This window comes from Lactuca saligna, chromosome 2, assembly GCF_052625555.1.
Source record: "Lactuca saligna cultivar CGN05327 chromosome 2, ASM5262555v1, whole genome shotgun sequence".
Classification (NCBI taxonomy): domain Eukaryota; kingdom Viridiplantae; phylum Streptophyta; class Magnoliopsida; order Asterales; family Asteraceae; genus Lactuca; species Lactuca saligna.
The window spans coordinates 115,249,959-115,275,364 of record NC_136418.1 but is presented as its reverse complement, the minus strand read 5'-3'; the positions used below and the strand labels follow the sequence as shown (position 1 = coordinate 115,275,364).

General features: G+C 37.1%; 1 protein-coding gene across 1 annotated transcript; it reads left to right on the top strand.

Annotated features, from left to right (window-relative positions):
* Nucleotides 1-23,270: 23,270 nt before the first annotated feature.
* Nucleotides 23,271-25,082, top strand: LOC145031393 (putative aspartyl protease At4g16563). Its single transcript, XM_078979934.1, has one exon. The coding sequence runs from the start codon at nucleotides 23,425-23,427 to the stop codon at nucleotides 24,811-24,813; it is 1,389 nt and encodes a 462-aa protein (XP_078836060.1). The 5' UTR covers nucleotides 23,271-23,424; the 3' UTR covers nucleotides 24,814-25,082.
* The last annotated feature ends 324 nt before the right edge of the window (nucleotides 25,083-25,406 follow it).

Genomic DNA, 25,406 nt, shown 5'->3' with positions numbered 1-25,406 from the left:
GTAAGCGTAGCACACTTACAGCGAATTTTATCGAAAACCGGAACTTAATTGGACCAGCGTTTCAAAACCGAAAGGCTCTTTTTCTCGGGACTCCGGGAGCCTCGGGTCTTCCCTCGGGAGCTAAGGGGTTTTCCTAGGGTTTAGGGGTGGTTTGGGGAGCTAGAGAGAGAAAAAAATTAGAGAGAGATGTGATTTTTGGTGTGAAAATGGAGGCAGCCTCGGCCTCCTTTTATAGCCGCGAGGGCCTTGCTACGCTGGGCGTTCAGAAGCTCTACGCGGGGCGTAGCTCCGGATAAGGCAGACAGGTGGCATGCTTTGGACGGGGCGACGTGGCTCAAGCTGGACCAAGGAGTGCAAGGCGTACGCGGCGCGTACCGAGATCAGATGCTAGGCGTAATGCGAGGGTGACGCGTCCTTCATCCGAAGGGAGACCGTGCTCAGCAAGCTACAGCTAAGATTTGGCCACGTCATCGCATCTAGCAACAGCTTCATAAATTCGAGTTTATACTTTAAAAATTCGTAACTTTCGCGTACGACCTCCGTTTTCGACGTTCTTTATACCCGCGCGAAGGTGGGAACGTACTCTACAACTTTCATTTAGACTCTATCGGCTAGTTTTGACTCAATTTTAAATTTTATATTATTAACAGGCCGGGACAGGATTGGTCCGTTAAATTCTCATAATTTCTTCATCCGACGTCTGTTTGCGCCCATCTTTTTCTCGTTACACTAATCTTAACGAGATCTTAGATTCTCGTTTAGGTCATGTCGGCTAAAAATCACTCGATCTAATATTCGAATTTCAGGCTGTACACTGCTAATCCGAAACTTCGAAAAATCATAACTTCTTCATACGAAGTCAGATTTGGGCGTTCTTTTTATCGATGTTCTTAGTTTAACATATTCTACGACTTTAATTTAGATCGCTAAGGCAAAAATCTCTCTCTATCGTAAATTCACTATTTACGCTTCCCGGTATCGTGCCGGTTCCGTCGCGAAACTTCAACGGGTCATAACTTCTTCGTTATAACTCGGATTACGGTGTTCTTTATATGTACGGAAACCTTGTAACATATTCGAAAACTTGGTTAAAATTATTTATTCTAAATAATATTTTGTCGAAAAGCCGTTTTCGACCCCTATTGACTCTAAATTGACTAGCCCGGATCTACGAGCGTTACAAGAAACCACTTCCATGTTTCCTTAATTTCAACTAACACCACAGCCCATGCAATAAGGAAGATGTGGTTGTTTGCATCCCTACCCATAGCTACTAACAGTTGGCCTCTGCATATACCCTTTTAAAAAACAACCATCTACCCCTATTACCCTCCTACATGCTGAAATCCAACCATACTTCACACCCTTAAAACAAAAATACATTTTAAAAAAGTAAGTGGTTGAATTAGGCATGACATTCACATCTATCTTTACTATTTAACCAGGATTTGTCCTCATTATTTCTTCTCCATAACTCCATACTTTACCATAATGTTTTATCAAACGACCCTCTATCTCATCCAAAGCATATCTCCTATCATTTCTACATTGAGTCACATTAAAAATCAAGTTAAACTTTGTACTTACCTTGGCTTTCATTTTCCTTATGCTCATTTTGGGGTTCTGCAAAAGGTGATTCCTAAAATTGTCACACCCCAAAACCAAGAACGGCGGAAACGTTCTGGGGCGGAGGACGTCATGTAAGTATCACAACACAGTAAATGTAAATAAGCAAACAACATCATCCATTGCATTAAATATATAATTTTAATACAAGCGTGTTCTGTACATTATAGACACCAAAAATAACGTATATCAAAATAATAAGATGAGTCTTGAATGCGCTCCATCTTCTCAAAAGCTGGCCTCGGTACCTGTCTACTGATGACCTGAGAATACAAGTTATTTTGAAAGAGTTTATCAGCATTAAGCTAGTGAGTTCATAAGTATTTTAGTGTCGGTATTTGTCATCCAAAAATGTTTGAACATGTATAAAGTATAAGTTTGTAAAATGTATGTAAAGATTTGCAATTGTTTGTAAAAGTTTGAATCTCTCAGAAAAACCTATATTTTCTATTAAAGTAGCCTTCTACCAAGGCTTAACTATTTTGTATGCTCGTTTGATGTAAAAGTGTGTAATTTCCCAAATGTAACTATCATTTAACAAAATATAGTTTGTACATAAACGTTTAAGTGAGGTTATCACTAAAAATATGTAATGGGTAAATTATTGTAGTACTGTAGCCTTGTATTATAAGGACTACTGTTGTACTAACTACCTTAAACCGGATTTATATTAAGGCATTACGTGATAAATTGCACCATACTATCGACTAGTAACAACGACAAATGAATGGTCATAATAACGGAATGACGTTTGGCACCCGCAAACCTGCAGGTCCGGCTGTAGCTAGCAGCAAGGTGTAGGATTGTCAATCCAGTATAGATCTATACGCAAACTCACGCTCTCCCTTCAAGAGAATTCTGGCTACAACTCGAGCCATGACAGTTAAGTCATGCTCTGATTTAAATCACAATAATAAAGTATTCATGTATATGTACTGTTTCTCGTTCTAGTATAGTTGTATATGTATTGTTTCTAGCATCATTGTATATGTATTGTTTCTAGCATCATTGTATATGTATTGTTTCTAGTATATGTATATGTATTGTTTCTAGCATCATTGTATATGTATTGTTTCTAGTATATGTATATGTATTGTTTCTAGCATCATTGTATATGTATTGTTTCTAGTATATGTATATGTATATGTATTGTTTCTTGCATCATTGTATATGTATTGTATTGTGTTACCCCGATGGTAACTAACTATTGATGTACTGATAAATATGAATATGGAAGTACTGTTATGTCTATACATGTATATATGATATATAACTAATGTTGAAACGACCTTCGGATGGTCACCCGAAATCCCACCAGACCACATCTCAGTGCGCGAAAAGGAAATAGGGCGGATGGCCTTCCTAAGCCCTTTAAACATTACTTATATATATATATATATATACATATATGGGCATGCAATTTATAAGAAATAAAACAAAGTTTAATAAAAGCATTTGATAAGTAAAAAGAGTTTGTAAAACATTTGAAGTGAAACAGTTTGATAAACAGTTGAACAGTGATAAAATCATTGGTTTTCTAGTTATTAATCACATGTGATTAATGCAATCACATGTGATTGATGTAATAACTATAAGTATTTGACTTGTATCCCCCCATAAAGTATTTAAAACATTTAAAAGTATTTCAAAGGTTGATTAAAGGGGTATAAACTCACTTGTGGTGAGTAGATTGAATTGATGTATCGGGTACCGTGCTAAGTGTCAAACGGAGACTTGTTCACACGTTCGAGCCTAGTTATCATATAATAAGCATATATATAACTAATTAGCCACATAATAACTTAGCAAAGTAAGTTAACACAATTAGGAACATGTATACACTTTGTATAAGTGTTATAGGTCCTAATGGTTGCATCTAAGTTGATACGGGACAAGGCAAAAGGGTTTGAAACATCAAATGGCCTTGAATAAGAGTTCACCACCCAACAAACCCCACCCTTTGGAGTTTACGGCCATAAACTCATGGGTTTATGGCCGTGAACTCCTCACATGGTGGTTTTGGGTGTTTTAAAGTGTTATCTTGATCCAAGAACACTTCTAGCTTTGTTGGAATAATACATGAACTAGTTTAAGGCCCTAGAATGCTCCATAGGGGAGTTTACGGCCTATAGTCCATATACCCTAGAGTTTACGGCCGTAAACTCCTATGGGTGATGGATTTTAATTCATTTGAGGCACTTGCACATCAAGGATGGCTTCCATGATTTTATCTAAGGCTAATAGGGACAAGATGCACACATTTAGGTCATCACTTGGAGTTTACGGCCCAAGATATGTTCCTTGGCCGTAAACTCCTTTTAAGGAGTGATTATGAAGTCCTTTGATCCCCATCCAAGTCCCATGTGTTCAAGGTAAATTGTCTTAAGGCCTTAGGGGTGTTTGTGGTGCATTTTACACAAGAAAAAGGGGTTTACGGCCCAAGATCCTTCCTTGGCCGTAAACTCCTATAATTCTATCATTTTGAAGTGTTTTGAAGTCCAAAATAAGCACAAGTATTAGTGGTTAAAGTCCATAGGCTCAAGGAGGCAAGTTAGGGCATTTATGTCCCTTAAAAAGGGGTTTACGGCCCAAGAAGTTCCTTGGCCGTAAACTCCTCTAACTTGTGTTTCTTGGTTGATTTTTAGTCTCAAATGTCCATACCTTAACCCCTAAACAAGTTTTCTAACACGGAATCGGGACTAGGAAGCCTTTAGGCTCCGTTTTGGAGTTTACTCCCCAAGAACATTCTTGGGCGGTAAACTCTCGGATCTTGCAGTTTAGACATATAAATGATGTTATAAAGCATATAACAAGTATTAAAACACATTTAGGAAAGTAGACTCACAATCCGGGATGAAAACCCGAAGATCCGTCAGAGAGAATTGGCTTTTCTCTAGTTGGAATTGTAAATAATGAATTAATTAAATTCAGAAATCTATTTATAGTCCTGGAATATTTTGACAGAAAATATTTTTATTCCAGAAGTCGGACTATAACATTATGAAACTTAAAATGTTCAAGTTTCACAATTACAAGAGCATCCACTCTCCTGATACGTCCAGAAACGTAAACCCTAATGCACACAAACTTGTTCGGACAAGTCTGAAATTTACAGAAACTGGACTAGCTTCTATTGAATAGATAATGTTCGTACAAATGGAAATTTCGGGTTGTCACATCATCCCCCCGTTAGAAGGAATTTCGTCCCGAAATTAGAATTTAAGCAAATAAGAAGTTACAAATAACTAAGCGAAAAGATGAGGATATTTCAGTTTCATCTGATCCTCGCGTTCCCAAGTGAATTCTGGTCCTCACTTGGCGTTCCAGCGAACCTTCACGATAGGGATACGGCTTTGCTTCGTCTGCTTGACCTCACGGTCCATGATCTTTATAGGTTCTTCCACGAAGTTGAGGCTCTCGTTGATCTCGATCTCGTCGAGTGGGATTACGAGAGTCTCGTCGGACAGACACTTTTTCAAGTTAGATACGTGGAATGTAGAATGTACGTTACGAAGTGTGTCGGGTAGATCAAGTTTGTAAGCTACGGGTCCGACTCTTGCGAGAATCTCGAAAGGCCCTATGTACCTAGGATTAAGCTTTCCACGCTTACCGAAGCGTATCAAGGCCTTCCAGGGTGAGACTTTGAGGAGGACTCGGTCTCCCACCTGAAATTCCAAAGGTTTTCTGCGTTTATCAGCGTAGCTCTTTTGTCGGTCTCTAGAGGCTTTCAATCGTTCACGAATCTGAACGATCTTCTCTATCGTTTCCCGAATGATTTCCGGACCAGTGAGAGTACTGTCGGAGGCTTGCCCCCTAGCTAATTGGGTATCACCCACCTCAACCCAGCACAGAGGGGATCTGCACTTTCGACCGTAGAGAGCTTCAAATGGTGCTGCCTTTATGCTCGTGTGATAACTGTTGTTATAGGAAAATTCGACGAGGGGTAAATGAGTATCCCACGCTTTTCCAAAGTCAATTACACAAGCACGCAACATATCTTCTAAAGTCTGGATTGTCCTCTCACTCTGTCCGTCAGTCTGTGGATGGTAGGCTGTGCTCATGTCCAGTCTTGTTCCTAGGGAATGTTGCAGTGATTGCCAGAATCTTGAGGTGAACCTACTATCTCGATCGGAGATAATGGATATAGGCACACCATGTAGTCGTACGATTTCCCTAATGTATGTTCTCGTAAGTTTCTCCATCTTGTCGGTTTCTTTGATAGGCAGGAAGTGTGCAGACTTGGTCAATCTATCAACGATGACCCATATGGTATCAAGTCCACCCGTTGTCTTGGGCAACTTGGTTATGAAATCCATAGTGATCCGCTCCCACTTCCATTCTGGGATCTCTGGTTGTTGCAATAAACCAGAGGGCTTCTGGTACTCGACCTTTACCTTTGTGCAAGTAAGGCATTTACTTACGAAGGTAGCAATTTCTGCTTTCATATTAGGCCACCAGTATAGCTTTTTAAGATCCAGGTACATCTTATCTGAACCTGGGTGGGTGGAATACCGAGTGTTGTGCACCTCGGTCATGACTAAGTCTCGGAAACCACCGTGTTTCGGTGTCCAGATCCGATCCACGAAGTATAAGGCTCCGTCACCCTTGGCTTCTAAATTCTTGTCCATTCCTCTAAGGGATTCACTCGTCACATTTTCAGGTTTCATGGCTTCAAGTTGGGCCGCCTGAATTTGATTAGACAAGTGTGAATGGATGGTTATTGAAAATGATTTGACTTTGCGACCAGAATATTCTTTCCGACTCAGGGCGTCTGCTACTACGTTGGCTTTACCCGGATGATAACGAATATCGCATTCGTAATCACTGAGTAGCTTGACCCACCGTCGTTGTCTCATGTTGAGCTCCTTCTGATCGAATATGTGTTGTAAACTCTTGTGGTCGGTAAAGATAGTGCTCTTCGTTCCATACAAGTAATGTCTCCAGATCTTCAGAGCAAACACCACTGCTCCCAGTTCAAGATCGTGTGTCGTATAGTTAACTTCGTGTGTCTTCAATTGTTGGGAGGCGTAGGCGATGACCTTACCTCGTTGCATCAGAACACACCCAAGCCCTTGGTTCGATGCATCGCAATAGACTACGAAGTCTTCTATCCCTTCGGGGAGAGATAGTATCGGCGCGGTGCACAAGGCTCGTTTGAGCGTTTGGAACGCTCTCTCTTGTTTCTCTTCCCAGTCAAAGGCCACGCCTTTCTGGGTCAGGGTTGTAAGAGGTTTCGCTATTCGGGAGAAGTTCTGAATGAATCGGCGGTAGTAACCAGCAAGGCCTAGAAATTGACGAATTTCTGTCGGCGTCTTCGGTGCTGACCAATTCTCAATGGATTTAATTTTGGATGGGTCCACGTGGATTCCCTCTTTGCTTACCACGTGTCCTAAGAATTCGACTCTTCGGATCCAAAATTCACATTTCGAGAACTTCGCATAAAGTTTCTCCGTTCGTAAAGTTCCTAAAACTAGTCGGAGGTGATCGCCATGCTCTTCCTTACTTCGGGAGTAGATCAGGATGTCGTCAATGAAAATGATGACGAACTGATCCAAGTAAGGTCGGCATACTCTGTTCATCAGGTCCATGAAAACTGCTGGCGCATTGGTCAATCCGAATGGCATCACCACGAACTCGTAGTGTCCGTAACGAGTTCGGAAGGCTGTCTTGGGAACATCCTCCTCTAGCACTCGTAACTGGTGATATCCGGATCTTAGATCAATTTTGGAAAAATAGTTCGCCCCTTGCAGTTGGTCAAATAGATCGTCTATGCGAGGCAGAGGGTAACGATTTTTGACCGTCAGTTTGTTGAGTTCTCTGTAGTCGATACACATACGAAACGATCTGTCTTTCTTCTTAACGAACAAGACCGGTGCTCCCCAAGGTGAGAAGCTTGGTCTTATGAATCCCTTGCTGAGTAGTTCGTTAAGTTGACCAGATAATTCCCGCATCTCTGCTGGTGCTAATCGGTAGGGCGACTTGGCTACTGGGGTAGCTCCTGGGACTAAGTCGATACGGAACTCGACCTGTCATTGCGGAGTTAATCCAGGTAGTTCTTCTGGGAAAATGTCGGGAAAGTCGCTCACTACTGGAATGTTCTTGAGTTCTTTCGTTTCAAGGTTCGTGTCGATGACGTGAGCAAGGAATGCGTGGTATTCTTTGCGCAAATATTTCTGTGCTTGAATACTTGATATAATGCGAAGACTCGCACTAGGTTTGTCGCCGTAGACTATAAGAGTTTCGTTAAACGGAAGGTTTAGTTGGACTGCTTTCTCGAAGCACATGATGTCGGCGCGATGAAGACTCAACCAATCCATGCCGATAATGATGTCGAAACTTTTTATTGAGACCGGCATGAGGTCGATTGGGAATGAATGGTTATCTAGGGTTAGGATACATCCTAAGTATATGCTACTGGTGTTTTCTGTTTTGCCGTTAGCCATTTCTACTGTGAATTGTTCTTTAAGTGCGTGTGGTTGTGGTTTAAGCATGCGAGCAAATTTGTGGTTTACGAAGCTTCGCTCCGCTCCACTATCGAACAGAATGCATGCATATGAGTTATCAAGGAGGAACGTACCAGTCACCACTGTCGGATCAGCGACTGCTTCCCCGTGGCCTATAGCTAGTACCCTCCCTGCTCCTCCAGCATTTCTCGCTTTGGGGCAGTCCCTCTTATAGTGGCCTGTTTCGCCACATCCATAGCAAGTTGGGCTCGCGCCAGAGCCAGGGACTTACGTGATCGGTTGCGCCGGGAATTTACAAAAACGGACGGTGTGTCCTTTCCTGTTGCAGTTAGAGCACTGCATTTCACGGCAGGGGCCGTTGTGGTGGAAGTTGCATTTGTTGCACTTCGGCAAACTTCCAGCATACTGCTTCGTCGGAGCAGTAGCAGCTGGGGTTACCGCGGCATGTACTGCCACAATTTGCTGCTTCTTGGCAGCTCGCTGCCTCTTCTTGTCATCCCAGAACTTCCGCTTGGTGTCAGCGGGTTTGGATGGTTCTGAGATGGCTAGGGTTGTTGTGGTTGCAGGGTTTTGACACCATGGTCAATGAGTCGCTATGCCAGTCGCTTGGCACTGTCGAAGGTAGCGGGGTTTGATGATAGAACATTCCCCTGATACGGAGGAACTAGCCCCCATATGTACCTTTCAATTTTCTTCCCTTCAGTGGGAACCATATTAGGGCAGAGGGCCACCAGTTCGTTAAATCCGGCGGTGTAAGCAATGATGTTGGTGCCCTTCATGGTCAGGCTCCAAAGCTCCTGTTCCAGTTTCTGGATCTCGCCCCTCGGGCAGTATTCCTCAATCATGAGGTCTTTCATCGTAACCCAGCCTATGTCGTTGGCCACGACGAGAGTTAGAGATTTAACGTGGCTGTTCCACCACGTCAGTGCCTTCCCTTCGAAGGTGCATGCGGCATATTTGACTTTGCTCGCAGCAGGGCAAGAACAAATTTCGAAGACTGATTCAGTCTTCTCGAACCATTGCGAGAGAGCAATGACTCCGCCAGTCCCATGGAAGGGTTTCGGCTTACAGTCGGTGAAATCCTTGTAAGAGCACTCTCTCGAGCGCACAGGAGTTTCAACCGGAATGGAGTTAACCGGGGTTCCACCTCTGCTGGCATCAGTAGAGTGATACTGTGCCATGTCAGTTGCCACTGCTGCAGCTACGGCAGCATTTAGGGCTGCTGTATCAATGACCGGAGGTGGTGGAGGTGTAGGGTTATTCCGGGTAGATTTGCGAGGAGGCATCTTTCAACTATAAGTTTATAAAGATGAGAAAAGTGGTAAGAATCAATTTGTAAGTAATGTGCGAATGACACATGGACTAACTAACCATAGCCCAACAATTGAATGAGTGTTTGTGTTCATAACCAGAAAGATGTGTAGGAAAACCCAAATGTAAAGATTCATCCCACAGAGTAGGTAGTTGTCAATAATACTGGTATTACTGATGTAACGAGTTTAATGAAAATTGACCTAATAGTAGGTCTTACATCATACCATACAGAAAGTTTGACGGTTCTTAGATTCCTAATTAGAGTACTGAAAGTTAGGAATATTTTACAGATAAGTGCTACTTAGAGCACAGATGTTAAAAGGCTAATCCTTAACCCAAAAGATAATGATGTACTAGACATCATCTAACGGCGATGAGTATTCCTCGGGAGAACCCTGAGGTCTCTCATTTGACGTACCACCTCTTGAAGGTGTCATTCATGAGCCCTTTGATGAGCTCGAAGTTCCATGACTTCAGCTTGAGAGGCAACCAGACGTTGCTGCAGAGTTTCATTGGTTCTCCAGGTCCGTTCCATATCTTCTTCGAGACGGCGAATGCGGACTGTGTTGACACCAGAGTTGGCATCAATCTCCACGATCCGGTCGATGGCTGCTCGACCTTGCTCGACATTACGAGCTATTCTACGGATAAGGACAGGTAGAGCTCGGTCAGCAGAGCCGCCATCGCTGACGTTGTAAAAGGTTCGGTCCCCAAAGTATGGTAAGGGTTGACCCTGTTCGTCACTCCAGCGACTCAAGTTATCTACCCACAAGGGAGTGGGACCTAGAAAAGCTGGTCGAGGGTTGTTGTTCGGGGCTTGACCTACTGGAGGTAGGTTGTTGACTTAAGGCTCAGAGTCTGATCCATCTGAGAAGGCTTCAGCTTGATGATCATCCAACGGGATTGGGTGTTCATCGTCAGACTCTGCTTCGAGCCATCCTACGTTGCCTTCATTTGGAAAGTACGGGTCACCGTGATAGAATCCAGCCATTTAAATCTACGCGAGAAGAGAGGTATAAAGATATAGTATACAAGTAGTTGGTAGTACAAAATACACCTATAGTATTTTAAGTTTAGGTTCTATTGAATCTTCTTGTGGTATTGTTGGTAAATTTTTAGACTTGTTAACACATCACAACCATTCTAGGGCATATGCTAATCACTCCTCGGACCATCATAGTTGATCAGGCTATGCCATTCCCAGGACTGACCATATATCCCCGAGCTTACCTGTGATATTTAACAATCGTAATACTTTTGTTCTTGTCGTTGTGACACTGGTTTTAGTATGAATGTAGACTAGTATACTTAATTAAATATTTTAGTATTTTAAGTATAGACTCTTGGTCAGAGTGTTTTAATCCCAAATGGGTTTATAGTTTAGTATATCTTTTATGGGTTGATACACTTGATTCACTATAAACAATGCTCTGATACCAATTTGTCACACCCCAAAACCAAGAACGGCGGAAACGTTCTGGGGCGGAGGACGTCATGTAAGTATCACAACACAGTAAATGTAAATAAGCAAACAACATCATCCATTGCATTAAATATATAATTTTAATACAAGCGTGTTCTGTACATTATAGACACCAAAAATAACGTATATCAAAATAATAAGATGAGTCTTGAATGCGCTCCATCTTCTCAAAAGCTGGCCTCGGTACCTGTCTACTGATGACCTGAGAATACAAGTTATTTTGAAAGAGTTTATCAGCATTAAGCTAGTGAGTTCATAAGTATTTTAGTGTCGGTATTTGTCATCCAAAAATGTTTGAACATGTATAAAGTATAAGTTTGTAAAATGTATGTAAAGATTTGCAATTGTTTGTAAAAGTTTGAATCTCTCAGAAAAACCTATATTTTCTATTAAAGTAGCCTTCTACCAAGGCTTAACTATTTTGTATGCTCGTTTGATGTAAAAGTGTGTAATTTCCCAAATGTAACTATCATTTAACAAAATATAGTTTGTACATAAACGTTTAAGTGAGGTTATCACTAAAAATATGTAATGGGTAAATTATTGTAGTACTGTAGCCTTGTATTATAAGGACTACTGTTGTACTAACTACCTTAAACCGGATTTATATTAAGGCATTACGTGATAAATTGCACCATACTATCGACTAGTAACAACGACAAATGAATGGTCGTAATAACGGAATGACGTTTGGCACCCGCAGACCTGCAGGTCCGGCTGTAGCTAGCAGCAAGGTGTAGGATTGTCAATCCAGTATAGATCTATACGCAAACTCACGCTCTACCTTCAAGAGAATTCTGGCTACAACTCGAGCCATGACAGTTAAGTCATGCTCCGATTTAAATCAAAATAATAAAGTATTCATGTATATGTACTGTTTCTCATTCTAGTATAGTTGTATATGTATTGTTTCTAGCATCATTGTATATGTATTGTTTCTTGTTCTAGTATAGTTGTATATGTATTGTTTCTAGCATCATTGTATATGTATTGTTTCTAGCATCATTGTATATGTATTGTTTCTAGTATATGTATATGTATTGTTTCTAGCATCATTGTATATGTATTGTTTCTAGTATATGTATATGTATTGTTTCTAGCATCATTGTATATGTATTGTTTCTAGTATATGTATATGTATATGTATTGTTTCTAGCATCATTGTATATGTATTGTATTGTGTTACCCCGATGGTAACTAACTATTGATGTACTAATAAATATGAATATGGAAGTACTTTTATGTCTATACATGTATATATGATATATAACTAATGTTGAGACGACCTTCGGATGGTCACCCGAAATCCCACCAGACCACATCTCAGTGCGCGAAAAGGAAATAGGGCGGATGGCCTTCCTAAGCCCTTTAAACATTACTTATATATATATACATATATGGGCATGCAATTTATAAGAAATAAAACAAAGTTTAATAAAAGCATTTGATAAGTAAAAAGAGTTTGTAAAACATTTGAAGTGAAATAGTTTGATAAACAGTTGAACAGTGATAAAATCATTGGTTTTCTAGTTATTAATCACATGTGATTAATGCAATCACATGTGATTGATGTAATAACTATAAGTATTTGACTTGTATCCCCCCATAAAGTATTTAAAACATTTAAAAGTATTTCAAAGGTTGATTAAAGGGGTATAAACTCACTTGTGGTGAGTAGATTGAATTGATGTATCGGGTACCGTGCTAAGTGTCAAACGGAGACTTGTTCACACGTTCGAGCCTAGTTATCATATAATAAGCATATATATAACTAATTAGCCACATAATAACTTAACAAAGTAAGTTAACACAATTAGGAACATGTATACACTTTGTATAAGTGTTATAGGTCCTAATGGTTGCATCTAAGTTGATACGGGACAAGGCAAAAGGGTTTGAAACATCAAATGGCCTTGCATAAGAGTTCACCACCCAAAAAACCCCACCCTTTGGAGTTTACGGCCGTAAACTCATGGGTTTATGGCCGTGAACTCCTCACATGGTGGTTTTGGGTGTTTTAAAGTGTTATCTTGATCCAAGAACACTTCTAGCTTTGTTGGAATAATACATGAACTAGTTTAAGGCCCTAGAATGTTCCATAGGGGAGTTTACGGCCTATAGTCCATATACCCTAGAGTTTACGGCCGTAAACTCCTATGGGTGATGGATTTTAATTCATTTGAGGCACTTGCACATCAAGGATGGCTTCCATGATTTTATCTAAGGCTAATAGGGACAAGATGCACACATTTAGGTCATCACTTGGAGTTTACGGCCCAAGATATGTTCCTTGGCCGTAAACTCCTTTTAAGGAGTGATTATGAAGTCCTTTGATCCCCATCCAAGTCCCATGTGTTCAAGGCAAATTGTCTTAAGGCCTTAGGGGTGTTTGTGGTGCATTTTACACAAGAAAAAGGGGTTTACGGCCGAAGATCCTTCCTTGGCCGTAAACTCCTATAATTATATCATTTTGAAGTGTTTTGAAGTCCAAAGTAAGCACAAGTATTAGTGGTTAAAGTCCTTAGGCTCAAGGAGGCAAGTTAGGGCATTTATGTCCCTTAAAAAGGGGTTTACGGCCCAAGAAGTTCCTTGGCCGTAAACTCCTCTAACTTGTGTTTCTTGGTTGCTTTTTAGTCTCAAATGTCCATACCTTAACCCCTAAACAAGTTGTCTAACACGGAATCGGGACTAGGAAGTCTTTAGGATCCGTTTTGGAGTTTACTCCCCAAGAACGTTCTTGGGCGGTAAACTCTCGGATCTTGCAGTTTAGACATATAAATGATGTTATAAAGCATATAACAAGTATTAAAACACGTTTAGGAAAGTAGACTCACAATCCGGGATGAAAACCTGAAGATCCGTCAGAGAGAATTGGCTTTTCTCTAGTTGGAATTGTAAATAATGAATTAATTAAATTCAGAAATCTATTTATAGTCCTGGAATATTTTGACAGAAAATATTTTTATTCCATAAGTCGGACTATAACATTATGAAACTTAAAATGTTCAAGTTTCACAATTACAGGAGCATCCACTCTCCTGATACGTCCAGAAACGTAAACCCTAATGTACACAAACTTGTTCGGACAAGTCTGAAATTTACAGAAACTGGACTAGCTTCTATTGAATAGATAATGTTCGTACAAATGGAAATTTCGGGTTGTCACAAAAATGATTTCCAATCCATTTATATGTTACAATGCAACCAAGTTTGAAGCCTCTTGAAAAATTATGGTCATCAACTAAGGACTTAATCTGGAAAGTCCTTTCACTACTCATCCAAGAAGCCCATAGTCTAATAGGAAAATACGGGTTCTTGTTATCTTTACAACATCTTACTAATAACCTCTGGGTATCATTTTTCTCATAATAAAGGTTGTAGCAATTCTTAACTGCATAGTTAGTCACACAAATTTTCAATTCCAGAGAGTTAGAGAATCTCATACCTGGAACTAGCACCATTTTGTCCTGTTTATGGTTCTCATTATGGACAGGGTATACAGGTTTTTCATCCCCATTATTGGTTTCAACCTCATCATTTGTATCCTTACAAATACCGAACACCCAATGTAAGAATTCATCACCAATACTCTTGTCAAGAGAAGGAATGTAATCTTCTGCTTCATCCTCGTATAGAATGTCATCAGAAAGTTGTGAATCATTATCATCATCCGGGTCTTTCTCATAGTAATGCCCTTCATCATCTTCTACTACTTCCATATTAGCCCAATCAAGTACAGGTTCATTTTCGTGGTCTATATACACATTCATTCTTAGACCATTTTCATTACTATAAACCATTTCAATAAACTCAAATTAGTCAACATCATCCCCAATTCTCCTAATACCCTCTGCCAATGGTTCATTTCTAGTGTAGTAATATACATTATTGCAACTTCCTTCAATTAACTTTTCAACGAACAAAGTAAAATCTTTGAGATCCATTGCACCAAAAGCGACATCACAGATTGAAACAACAACAAAGTTTAAGTACACTAATGGTTTTGGTGCGAAGAAACCATTATAATATACATAAACTATCAAATAATTATGTTGTTTGGAATCGAAGACCATCTTTTTCACTATAACACTCGCATTCACCAGTTCTTTTCAATTTCGTAACCATAATCTTCGATTGAAATGTTGTATTCAATTTCCCTATGAACCCTAACTGTAAGGAGAAAGGGGTGAAAGAGAAACGATTATGAAATGTGTTTTAAGTCCACGGAATACGACATGTCATCCATAATTAAATGTTTTAAAATGCAGAAATCGGCAAAACAGGTGATAACCGGTCACGAGGGTTTTGGTGAGCATGAATGTTAAGTTCAATGGTATAATAAGGACGAAAAAGATAAGGAACCAAATGAGAACAAGTACAACACTTTGTTACCATCATAAGTCATTTTCCCTGTGTTTAAATAGAGAAGAAAGCCATGGTGATCTTAAAATAAATAAATAATTAGGAGTACTAAAGCTTTTGATGTGGCTAGGCTTTATTCATTAGGTACACCACATTTAATTTTTATACTTATTGGTGTAGGCAACACTCACTCACGTTTTTGTGACCTGGTGCCGGAAAACGTCATTACTACAACCCAAACATTTCCCCGACCTCCGTTTTTGCATGTTATGTTATTTCCTGTGGTGATGGTAATGAAAGGCAACGACCATTTTGAGAGTACCGGTCTTCTTTCTTTAGCCAATCATGACGTTGTGTTTATGGACAAACACCATTCCTATAATGGCGTTGAGGGAATCTTCTTTTCTTTTTTCTGATATGGCATCGTTACCGACGTTACCCATACCGAGCAACCTTATGGGTAAAATAATTAAAGTATATACGTCTACAAGTACACATGGAAGGAGTATATGTATATTTCATTTGACTATATTATGAAAATGAGTATTTACTTGGATATGCATTTAAAATGGAGAAACGACTAAATTAAAAGAGTTAATGTCATATTAATCCGTTGGAATTAGATATGATTTGTTATAATGAAATAAGAGAATAAGTCAATTAATTATTAGAAGTAATTAACTAATGATGTTAAATGAATCTTACAAATATAAAACATAAATAGTTTTAACCTAAATATTTATAATTAAATGTTCGGTATTTTAGGAGGATTTGACATATAAGGATCATGTTTTGGGTTGTGTCTTTTCCTGACACGATGGTATAACAATTTATTCGATAAGACGACTTGTTAATCAAGTGAGTTTTCTCATTATACTACGTAGGATGTTAGTTATTTTTGTAACTCTTGCATGAAAGAGCATGATCTGACCCCTGAAAAATATGTGAAAGACTAGGATCTGGCCACTGACAATTGTATGAAAGACCGAGATTTAGCCCATGATAATTGTAGGGAAGACCAATATTTTGCCCCCGAAAATTGTATGAAAGACAAGGATTTGGCCCCTGGAAATTATATGAAAGACCAGGATCTGACCCTATCACTTGCATGTAAGACCAAAATTTGGTCCTTGGCATTACCAAGGAAAGACCATGATTTGGCCCATAGCAGGAAGTGATTGTAAGACTATGATTTCACTCATAGCATTCACTTGGGTTGAAATAGACCTGTAACTTTATGTATGTATGATATGCGGTATGACCGGATTTGGCCCTTGGCATTGCAAGGAAAAACCATGATTTGACCCATGACAGGAAGTGATTGTAAGATTATGATTTGGCCTATAACATTCACTTGGGTTGAAATATACCTATGACTTTATGTATGTATGATATGTGGTATCTTGGAACACTCACTAAGCTTTGTGCTTATGGTTTTATGTTTAAATTGTTTTAGGTTTTCTTACATTAAAGGAATGGCACAACTTGATTGCATCACATCCATTGGAGATTTCCACACTTAATAACTCTTATGTCTATACTTTGATAAATGTTTTGAATAAAATGGTTTTATTTAGATTTTTAAAGTTGTAATTAGAACAAATGCTTTTAATTTTAAATGAACATTTTGGGTTGAATTTTGGGACCTTATAGTTAGGAGTCATGTTTGACATTTATATGTCCAAATGAGTTACTTTCGATACTATTTAAGTAAAAAAAAAACTGTAACACCATAATTTTCAAAGATAGATTAAACAATAAAATAATCATTCCAATATCTCCCAATACCAGTTTTAAACTTATCTATTGACTAAACTACAACGGAAGCAATAAAATTAAAATAAAGCCTTCAACCGAACAGTTTCAGGTGTTACGTCTTTATTAAACTGTTTTGTTGTCTTCTTGATTAGTCTTCCTCATTGTCGTTTCCACTGCCACTAGCTAAATAGTTTTCTAGATTGTGCATATTTAAAGTTTCTAAATGGGTAAGCCTAGAACCTACTCAGTTTGTGTTGCACATATATGTCTATCACTAAAAAAAACAAATAGTTTTATAATATATTTTCAGTAAACCATACATTGAAACATATCACCGAATGACACAATTTAGGAGAACGATTAATTATCCAGAGAAAGAACCAAATGCTCGTTTCCCTTCCCCTTGGCATAGCCCATCCATTGTGCTCAAGAATTTTAAATATAAAAGGAAATGGGTATAATTCTCAATTCCATCCCCGTTGATTACACAAATCCGTAATGCTTACGATAATTAAACATCATACGCATTCCCACTAAATATGTCATCTGAAGAAATCATTCAGTAGATAAATAAGTCAAAACATCATTTACGCAACCATACTTATCATAAAAAATATTGTCAATAAATAATAAAAAATCACATATAAACTATATGATAAACATTTATTTACGAACAACCACAAAACCGTTAGATGTTAACTGAATCTTCTCATGCTACTTACACCCTACATTTCACCAACAAGTTTTTCTAAAAACAATAATTCAAGAAAACATCTTATGAGTTCATGTTATTTCAACTATCCATGTGTCTTGCTCGACCGATCAATATTTTGTTAACTAATAAGTAAATTTCATTATATAAATTTCCCCATCGTGATAAGTTCATTATTTATGAATAATATAAATTTAACAATAATAAGTAAATGTATAAAATATGTTAATAACATGTTTGAGGGGTTATTAGAATATTTTCAAAAGTTTAAGCTATTTAAAATCTTTTAGAATTGAATTAAATGCTATATGGGTAGTGTTGAAAATTTTTGTAATAAAAGTAGCATGGTGTTACAAGAGCAGGGACCATATCTGTAATTTTTGTTTCAATACGAAAGTAACGCATTTAGTAAAGAAGAAAAATTAGAATTGTCAACTGATCAACAATGAAGGGACTGTTTGTGTAAATATCATTTTAATTCAAAAGAAAAAGGAACGTCACGTTAGAAAGAGAAAAAACACAGGAGTGACGCAAACATGGATCGAACCCGATCACCCGAATTGCTTTCTTCTTTACCGGAAAATAACACAATTTTCGGCCATTCTTTAATCCAATAAAACTTCGAAAATTACTTCAAATAGATAAATAAAATTTCCATTAATTATATCCACATTATACTCACTTGTTTTCACAATCAATTAACAAATACAAAGCCAAATTAAGGCCAAAATGTTCTTTCAAAATTCTCGATCAATTTATAGCATTATCAGCCCAACACTAGTTAGAACCAAAACACGTAATACGACCATATAAACCTATTCTAACAATTATAACGAGCTGAAACGAAGAATTATACCTTAATGTCGAACACAACCTCAAAAATACTTTACGAACCTCTTCCCTTGATTTCCCCCTCGTTTATTAATGTTTTCTTACGCCTTTTCACATGATTTCTCAAGCTCTTTATAATGTTCATGTTTGTAACTAATAAAACGATCTAAAGCACTCGGATTTACTCCTCCATTAAAGGTGACGGGTTTTAGATTTAAACCTTATTATTTTTTCCTAATTAAACCTAAATACACCTAAGTTTATTTCTAGAAACTGATATATTCAATTAATTATAATACATATCATTCATTTTTATATTAAGTTATCACAAACTTCCTCTTCAAAAAATTCTGTCATCAGAATTTGAATTAAACAAATAAATGATGGTACTTGGTCTTCATATCTTGTCCAGTTTCTCATATCGTATTCGATCCCTTATGATACTTTCTTTTTCATGAGTGGTATCTCCACATTCCCAACTTCGAAACTTGTCGAACTATAATTGCAATATGTTCTTCTATCTAACGAAGCTTCTCCTTAACTTTGCTTTCTTGAAGTGGCACTTTCCTGACTGCATGCATCGTAGGCATGGAACATGCTATAAATTCCTTATATTTCCCTTGGAGCTCTAATTGATAAGTCACTTATCCAACTAATTCCTTATCACAAACAAGTCCAACAATAGAGACTCATTTCACCTTTAACAAAATACACTACCTCTTTCTACGAGGACACCTTCAACATGACTTCGTCTCCCACCTGAAACATTATTGGCTTCCTACGTTTAACTACCAAACCTTTTGTCTATTCCTACGTATCCTTCAAGTTGACTTGAATTTACAATTTTTTTTTTAATGATGTTCATGATGAAGATAAGGAAAGGACACCAAAGAAGAACACTTAAACTAACATCCCCTTGTGCTCATCAATTTTCTGTCATATGTTTTGTACTAAAACTTGTATCAAATTTATATTAAAGTTCATTCTTTATTCACATATAAATAAACTGTAAATAATATACGTTTTATCCACATCTAAATAAACTATGAGTTCTAATATAAATATGATACACATTTACTCATATGTGAATAATACGCATGATGAAAGTGATATAAAAAAATAATATTTTTCATAAAGATATATTAATATGAATGTTTATGTATAATAAATAAAAATTTATTATTTTTTATATTTGTGGAAATTTGTTTCGATGAAAAGAGAAATCTAATATACATAAATATAGAATTCTAACAGTGTCATAAGTAGCTAGGTTTTCGATAAATCTGTGACTCTGGTGATGAAGAGAGCGACGTTATGAAAAGGAGCGATGAAGAAAAGGAGAAGGGGAACCAAAAGTCACGGCGACGGAGGGAGAAGGTATCTCTAAGAAGGTTGTTGCAAAGGTCGTTGTAGCATAGATGTAGAAGCCGTAGAAGAAGAGAGAAGAACCATTGAAGGAAAGGAACTTCAGTTTGGTGGTTGGTTGGCTTTTACCAGTGGAGATCGGCAACGGAAGGAGAATGCATCTTCGGTTACCGGTTATAAGAAATAAGTTCTTTTTTTTTAGGAGAAAGAGGAGAAGAGAATTAAGAATGAAAAATATTGGACATGGAAAAGAAAAAACATAAACAACAGCAAGAGAAGGCATCTTCGATGACGACTAAAGAATGTCGTTAGGGGTGGATGACAATAAAGGGTTGTGGTCAGTAGTATAGGGTTTTAAGCTAAAACTTTGATTCCATGTGAATATGATAATTTATTTGATTGCGAATGACAAATATAACGAACATTGGGTTAAATCATAGACATATTTAAACCCTAAACACAAACAAGAACCACAACCAAGACTAAATGTGGCGATTTACTCAAACTTAATACAACTTGAATTTGACATACTTAAACTTTAAACACTTTTTACATGATTATTGTTTATTAGTATCAATCTAGTTTGTTACCTTAAATCGTGAATCCAGCTTAAGTCAACTACTTCACATAATCGTTTTTTAAGTTCAAAACTTTTAAATTGATTCTTTACATTTCTGTAATGTGGGTAGATTCTTACCTAAGACAAAATTATATATAGTTGCGAATACTCATATCACCTCATAAATAAATTTTCCAAATTCATCATTTACTCAAAACTATTGCTTTTCTTTGTTGTCCCATGACACACTCTATGATTACGTAAATCAAGAATAAAGCCATGGTTACATTTCGAACATCAAGAGATACATATTCCTTTCTTTCGGTCCACTTTAAATGCTAAATATTTATTATTCCTCTTAGGCGTATATGTTAAAATAATTGTTTATTCTATATAGATTTACTTTAAGTTCGATTCATCTCCGTTTTTCAGATACATGTCCTAAATGGATTTATAACCGTGTAAACTACCCGATTATTAGGATTCAAAAATACATACAATTCATCTATAACAATGTAAACCCTACACTTTTTATTATTTATTTTTTTCAAACTTAATTTAAATATTTTAAATTATTAGTACATAAGCGATTGCTAATGCTCCCTTTTCTTTTGGAGTCCACATTATAGAGGAGCCGGACCATTTGAGTTTTCTTTCGATTTTTTTGCCCATTTATTTTCTTTTGGCTTCCCTCCCGTTGGGTTTCCGGTTTCAATTGTGTTTCAAGTACCACCACACATCTTCATCATCTTGTGTTTGGGATATGGGCGATAGTATGAGTGACACTTGTGGTTGGGATATATATATAGTGGCAGATCCAGAATCAATACTAACACGGGGCCAAAATATATAGGGACAAATATAACAAAAATTAATAAAAAAAAATATGAACTTTTTTTAGTGTTTCTTGGGTTTTTTGAGTGAGAATGGGTGCCAAAAAAACTAGTGGGTGCCAATTGTTCAATTACATAACAAAAGCTTGTTTTTTGCTAAAATTTTCAATGGAATCTAGTTTTAAGTGGGCCATACACCCCACTTGTTATACACTAAATCCGCTACTAGATATATAAGAGTGACAATATGTGTGACACTTAGGGTTGAGATATGGGTGACGGGTGGGGTTGGGATTCGAGAGAGGATATGGAAAGGATTTCGTGGTGGTAAGTAAAATAGTGTAATCCATGGTGTTAAACCTATTGGTGCCAGAAGGGGCGGGCGATTCCATATGTGAGTAATATGGTTGTGTTCAGTTTGGAAAATATCGAAGAGTGGTGTGTTTCATGAAGGATTCATTTGTAGAGAAATTTGAGAGAGTTTTGATGTTTTTTATGTAGATAGAATAGAGAGTTAGTGTGATTTTAAAATATAATTATAGTTTGAAGTTTGAAATTTAAAAAAAAAAAATAGCAAGCAACTAAAACACATGCAAAACAAATAGTGTACGTTTATATGAAAGATGAGTAAAAGGCAAACAACTTCACTCAACTAACTATCAACACCCAAAACTTCACTTATATATAAAGAAAGAGATATGACATTGTCCACGATCCTAGTTAAGGAGGTTCCTAGCTTCTTAAACACTTTGTTATTTCTTGTCATCCAAACTTCCGAAGCAAGCAAAATGACCCACTATTAATGCTAGCTAGTTGCATATACTTGATCCTAGCATGCTATGTTTGTTCTATTTACACTTTTCTAAATACTCTATTTTATGATCATATGTAATGGATTATATACACCTGGATGTCATGATGATATTATGGTGATGGATGTCGTGATATGTGGATTGATGATAAGAAAAAGTATTTGATGATGGCAGTTTTTCCGGATGTGGTGTCACAAATATTAGTACACTTAGTTTTTCTTTTTATTGATAATAACAATGGAATTTATAAAATACACTATCCATAATATCAACTAAATATATTTTTACTTACAATAACAACAACGTACTCACATTACTCAAGGTATCAAATGGTTTTTATTCTTTTACTAACAATAGTAATATGCTTTTATTATTATTCTAGCTATGTTTCGGATATGGGTCTTGAAAATAGCAATATATATATTTTTTAATGATAATAACAATATGTAATTGGAATTTATAAAATATACTTTATCCATAATATCAACGTCAATTTGCAGTTTCACTTATTATATCAACGTCGACGTACTTATCATACTCGATGTATCAAATTGTTTCTATTCATTTACTAACAATAGTAATATGTATCCTAAAATTTATAAGTGTATTATAAGTTTCAAGTTAAATACTGCTATCATTATTAAAAGGAAATAATAATTATGTTGTTATGATTAGTAAATCATTGTAGATTGTTATCATCAACGAAAATCAAAATACATTTATGGCATAAGATCTTTAATATAAGCAAGTGGATTATGTATCTTTTGGAACTTCATAAGATTGAAATAATTGAATCATTGTAAGATATTCATTAAACAAGACAACAAAAGATTAACATCATTTTAAGAATAATGACAAGAGTCTTTAATGACAAATAGTGTAAAGAGAAGTTACCAAATACCAACGGCTACAATTACAACATTGGTCAAATGACATGAGTATGCATAGTAGTAATAAGATCTTATTTTATTGTTTATAGTAAAATATAGTAAAATCTAAAACGATGACAATGGTCAAATTAGAGCCTTTCATACATTTATAACAAGAGAACAAAAACCACATGTACATTATGCATTGAGAGTTGTACATTATTACGAGAATGAGCTGTAGTTCGCTATTAATAATAATAATGCATCACAACAAGAAATCAAACCACTTCATCACCCCCACCTCCACCCCTTTTCTCTTATCTTCTCCATTTTGAGAAAGAAAACCAACAAAATCTGTGATCATCATAAAAATTTCATCTTTTTCTCGTTTCCCACTTCCATTAATTAAATTCATTCACCTCACAACCACATTCCGATGGCTCCTCCTCCTCCTTGTTCTTCTTCTCTCTCAATTCTCACTCTGATCACGATCCTCTGTTTCTGTATCTGTACATCTTCATCTTCTTCACAGAACACCCTCACACTTTCTCTAACACAACACATTTCACGAGAAAACAAAAACAATCCATGGCTGCAGACCATAAGCTCCCTGGCGTCGTCTTCAATAGCCAGAGCCCACCATCTCAAAAACCCGAAAGAAAAATCGTCAACATCGAAAATTCCTCTGTTTCCTCACAGCTATGGCGGATACTCTGTTTCTCTAAGCTTCGGGTCACCTCCTCAAAAGCTATCATTTGTAATGGATACCGGAAGCAGCCTTGTTTGGTTCCCGTGTACTCATCGGTATTCATGCTCCGATTGTAATTTCCCAAATGTTAACAAGACAAACATCCCCAGATTCATCCCGAAGCTCTCGTCCTCTGCTAAGATTATCGGGTGTAATAACACGAAATGCGGGTGGGTTTTCGGGTCGACTGATCCAATTCGATGTAATGGAGACCAGATATGTCCAGCTTACATGCTTCAATACGGGTCCGGGTCAACATCGGGGTTACTTCTGTCGGAGACAATGGATTTTGACGAGGGTGATGTGAGTGATTTCCTTGTCGGATGCTCCATTTTATCGACCCGACAACCGTCCGGTATTGCCGGGTTTGGGCGTGGGTCTTCTTCTCTACCCGTTCAAATGGGTCTGAAAAAGTTTTCATATTGTTTACTCTCTCACCGGTTTGACGACACTCCAGTGAGCAGCAAGCTTGTTCTTGTTCGGAATACTTCAAACTCCGGCGCCGGAGATTCAGGAATCAGCTACACAAAATTCCACAAGAATCCGATGAGTTCCACGGCGGCGTTTCAAGAATACTACTACGTAACCCTCCGGAAAATCACAGTCGGTGGTAAAACCGTGAAGATCCCATATGGGTTTCTGGTGCCGGGATCTGACGGAAACGGCGGAACCATCATCGATTCCGGCACAACCTTCACGTTCATGGATAGTCATGTATACGATCTGGTGGCGAAAGAGTTTGAAAATCAAATGTCGAAGTATAAGAGAGCGGCTGACGTGGAATCGGAATCTGGATTACGTCCGTGTTTCGACATTGCCGGAAAACCTGCAGAGTTCCCGGAGCTGATGTTTCATTTCAAAGGCGGAGCAAAGTTATCACTACCACTGGCGGATTACTTCTCGTTTCTTGGAGATTCCGGCGTGTTGTGTATGACGATTGTATCAAGTAATTTAGTCGGGTCGAATTCAAGAATCGGGCCATCGATAATCATTGGGAATTATCAACAGCAGAATATATACTTGGAATATGATTTGGAAAATGGAAGACTTGGTTTCAAGAAACAGATTTGCAAGTAAAGAATCTCAAGAAGAAAGAAAAAACTATAACAGAAATAACCATGGTTACTTTCAAGTATATTTTTTTATTTTATTTTATTTTATATAATCTCAACATATTATAGCCCTAAATTTAGAAAATATATTGAATTATTGACTTATTGTAATATTAAACTATCATTATAATAAATTTGGTAAATTCTTTGGTAACCAAATATGCTAAATTTGTTTGATGTAGTAGTTTAGTATATCATATTCAAATGATTGAGTAAATTGTTGTGTTAAAATGAGCATTGAGTTTGTATTTTTAATTTGTGTTGGCTTTTAATTATAGTATATATATTATATACACAAAAATCTTTCTTTAGGAAAAAAGATATATATATATATATATATATATATATATATATATATATATATATATATATATATATATATATATATATATATATATATATATATATAAAAGAAAAGTGAATATACCCTTAAGGGTATATAAGTTTAGGAACCCAAACTCATCATACTACATCGTTTTGTATCATATATACGCGTTATAATTATCCAATATTCTTATAAATCAATTTCTAACTTGAGTTAACTCCAAGATTTTTATA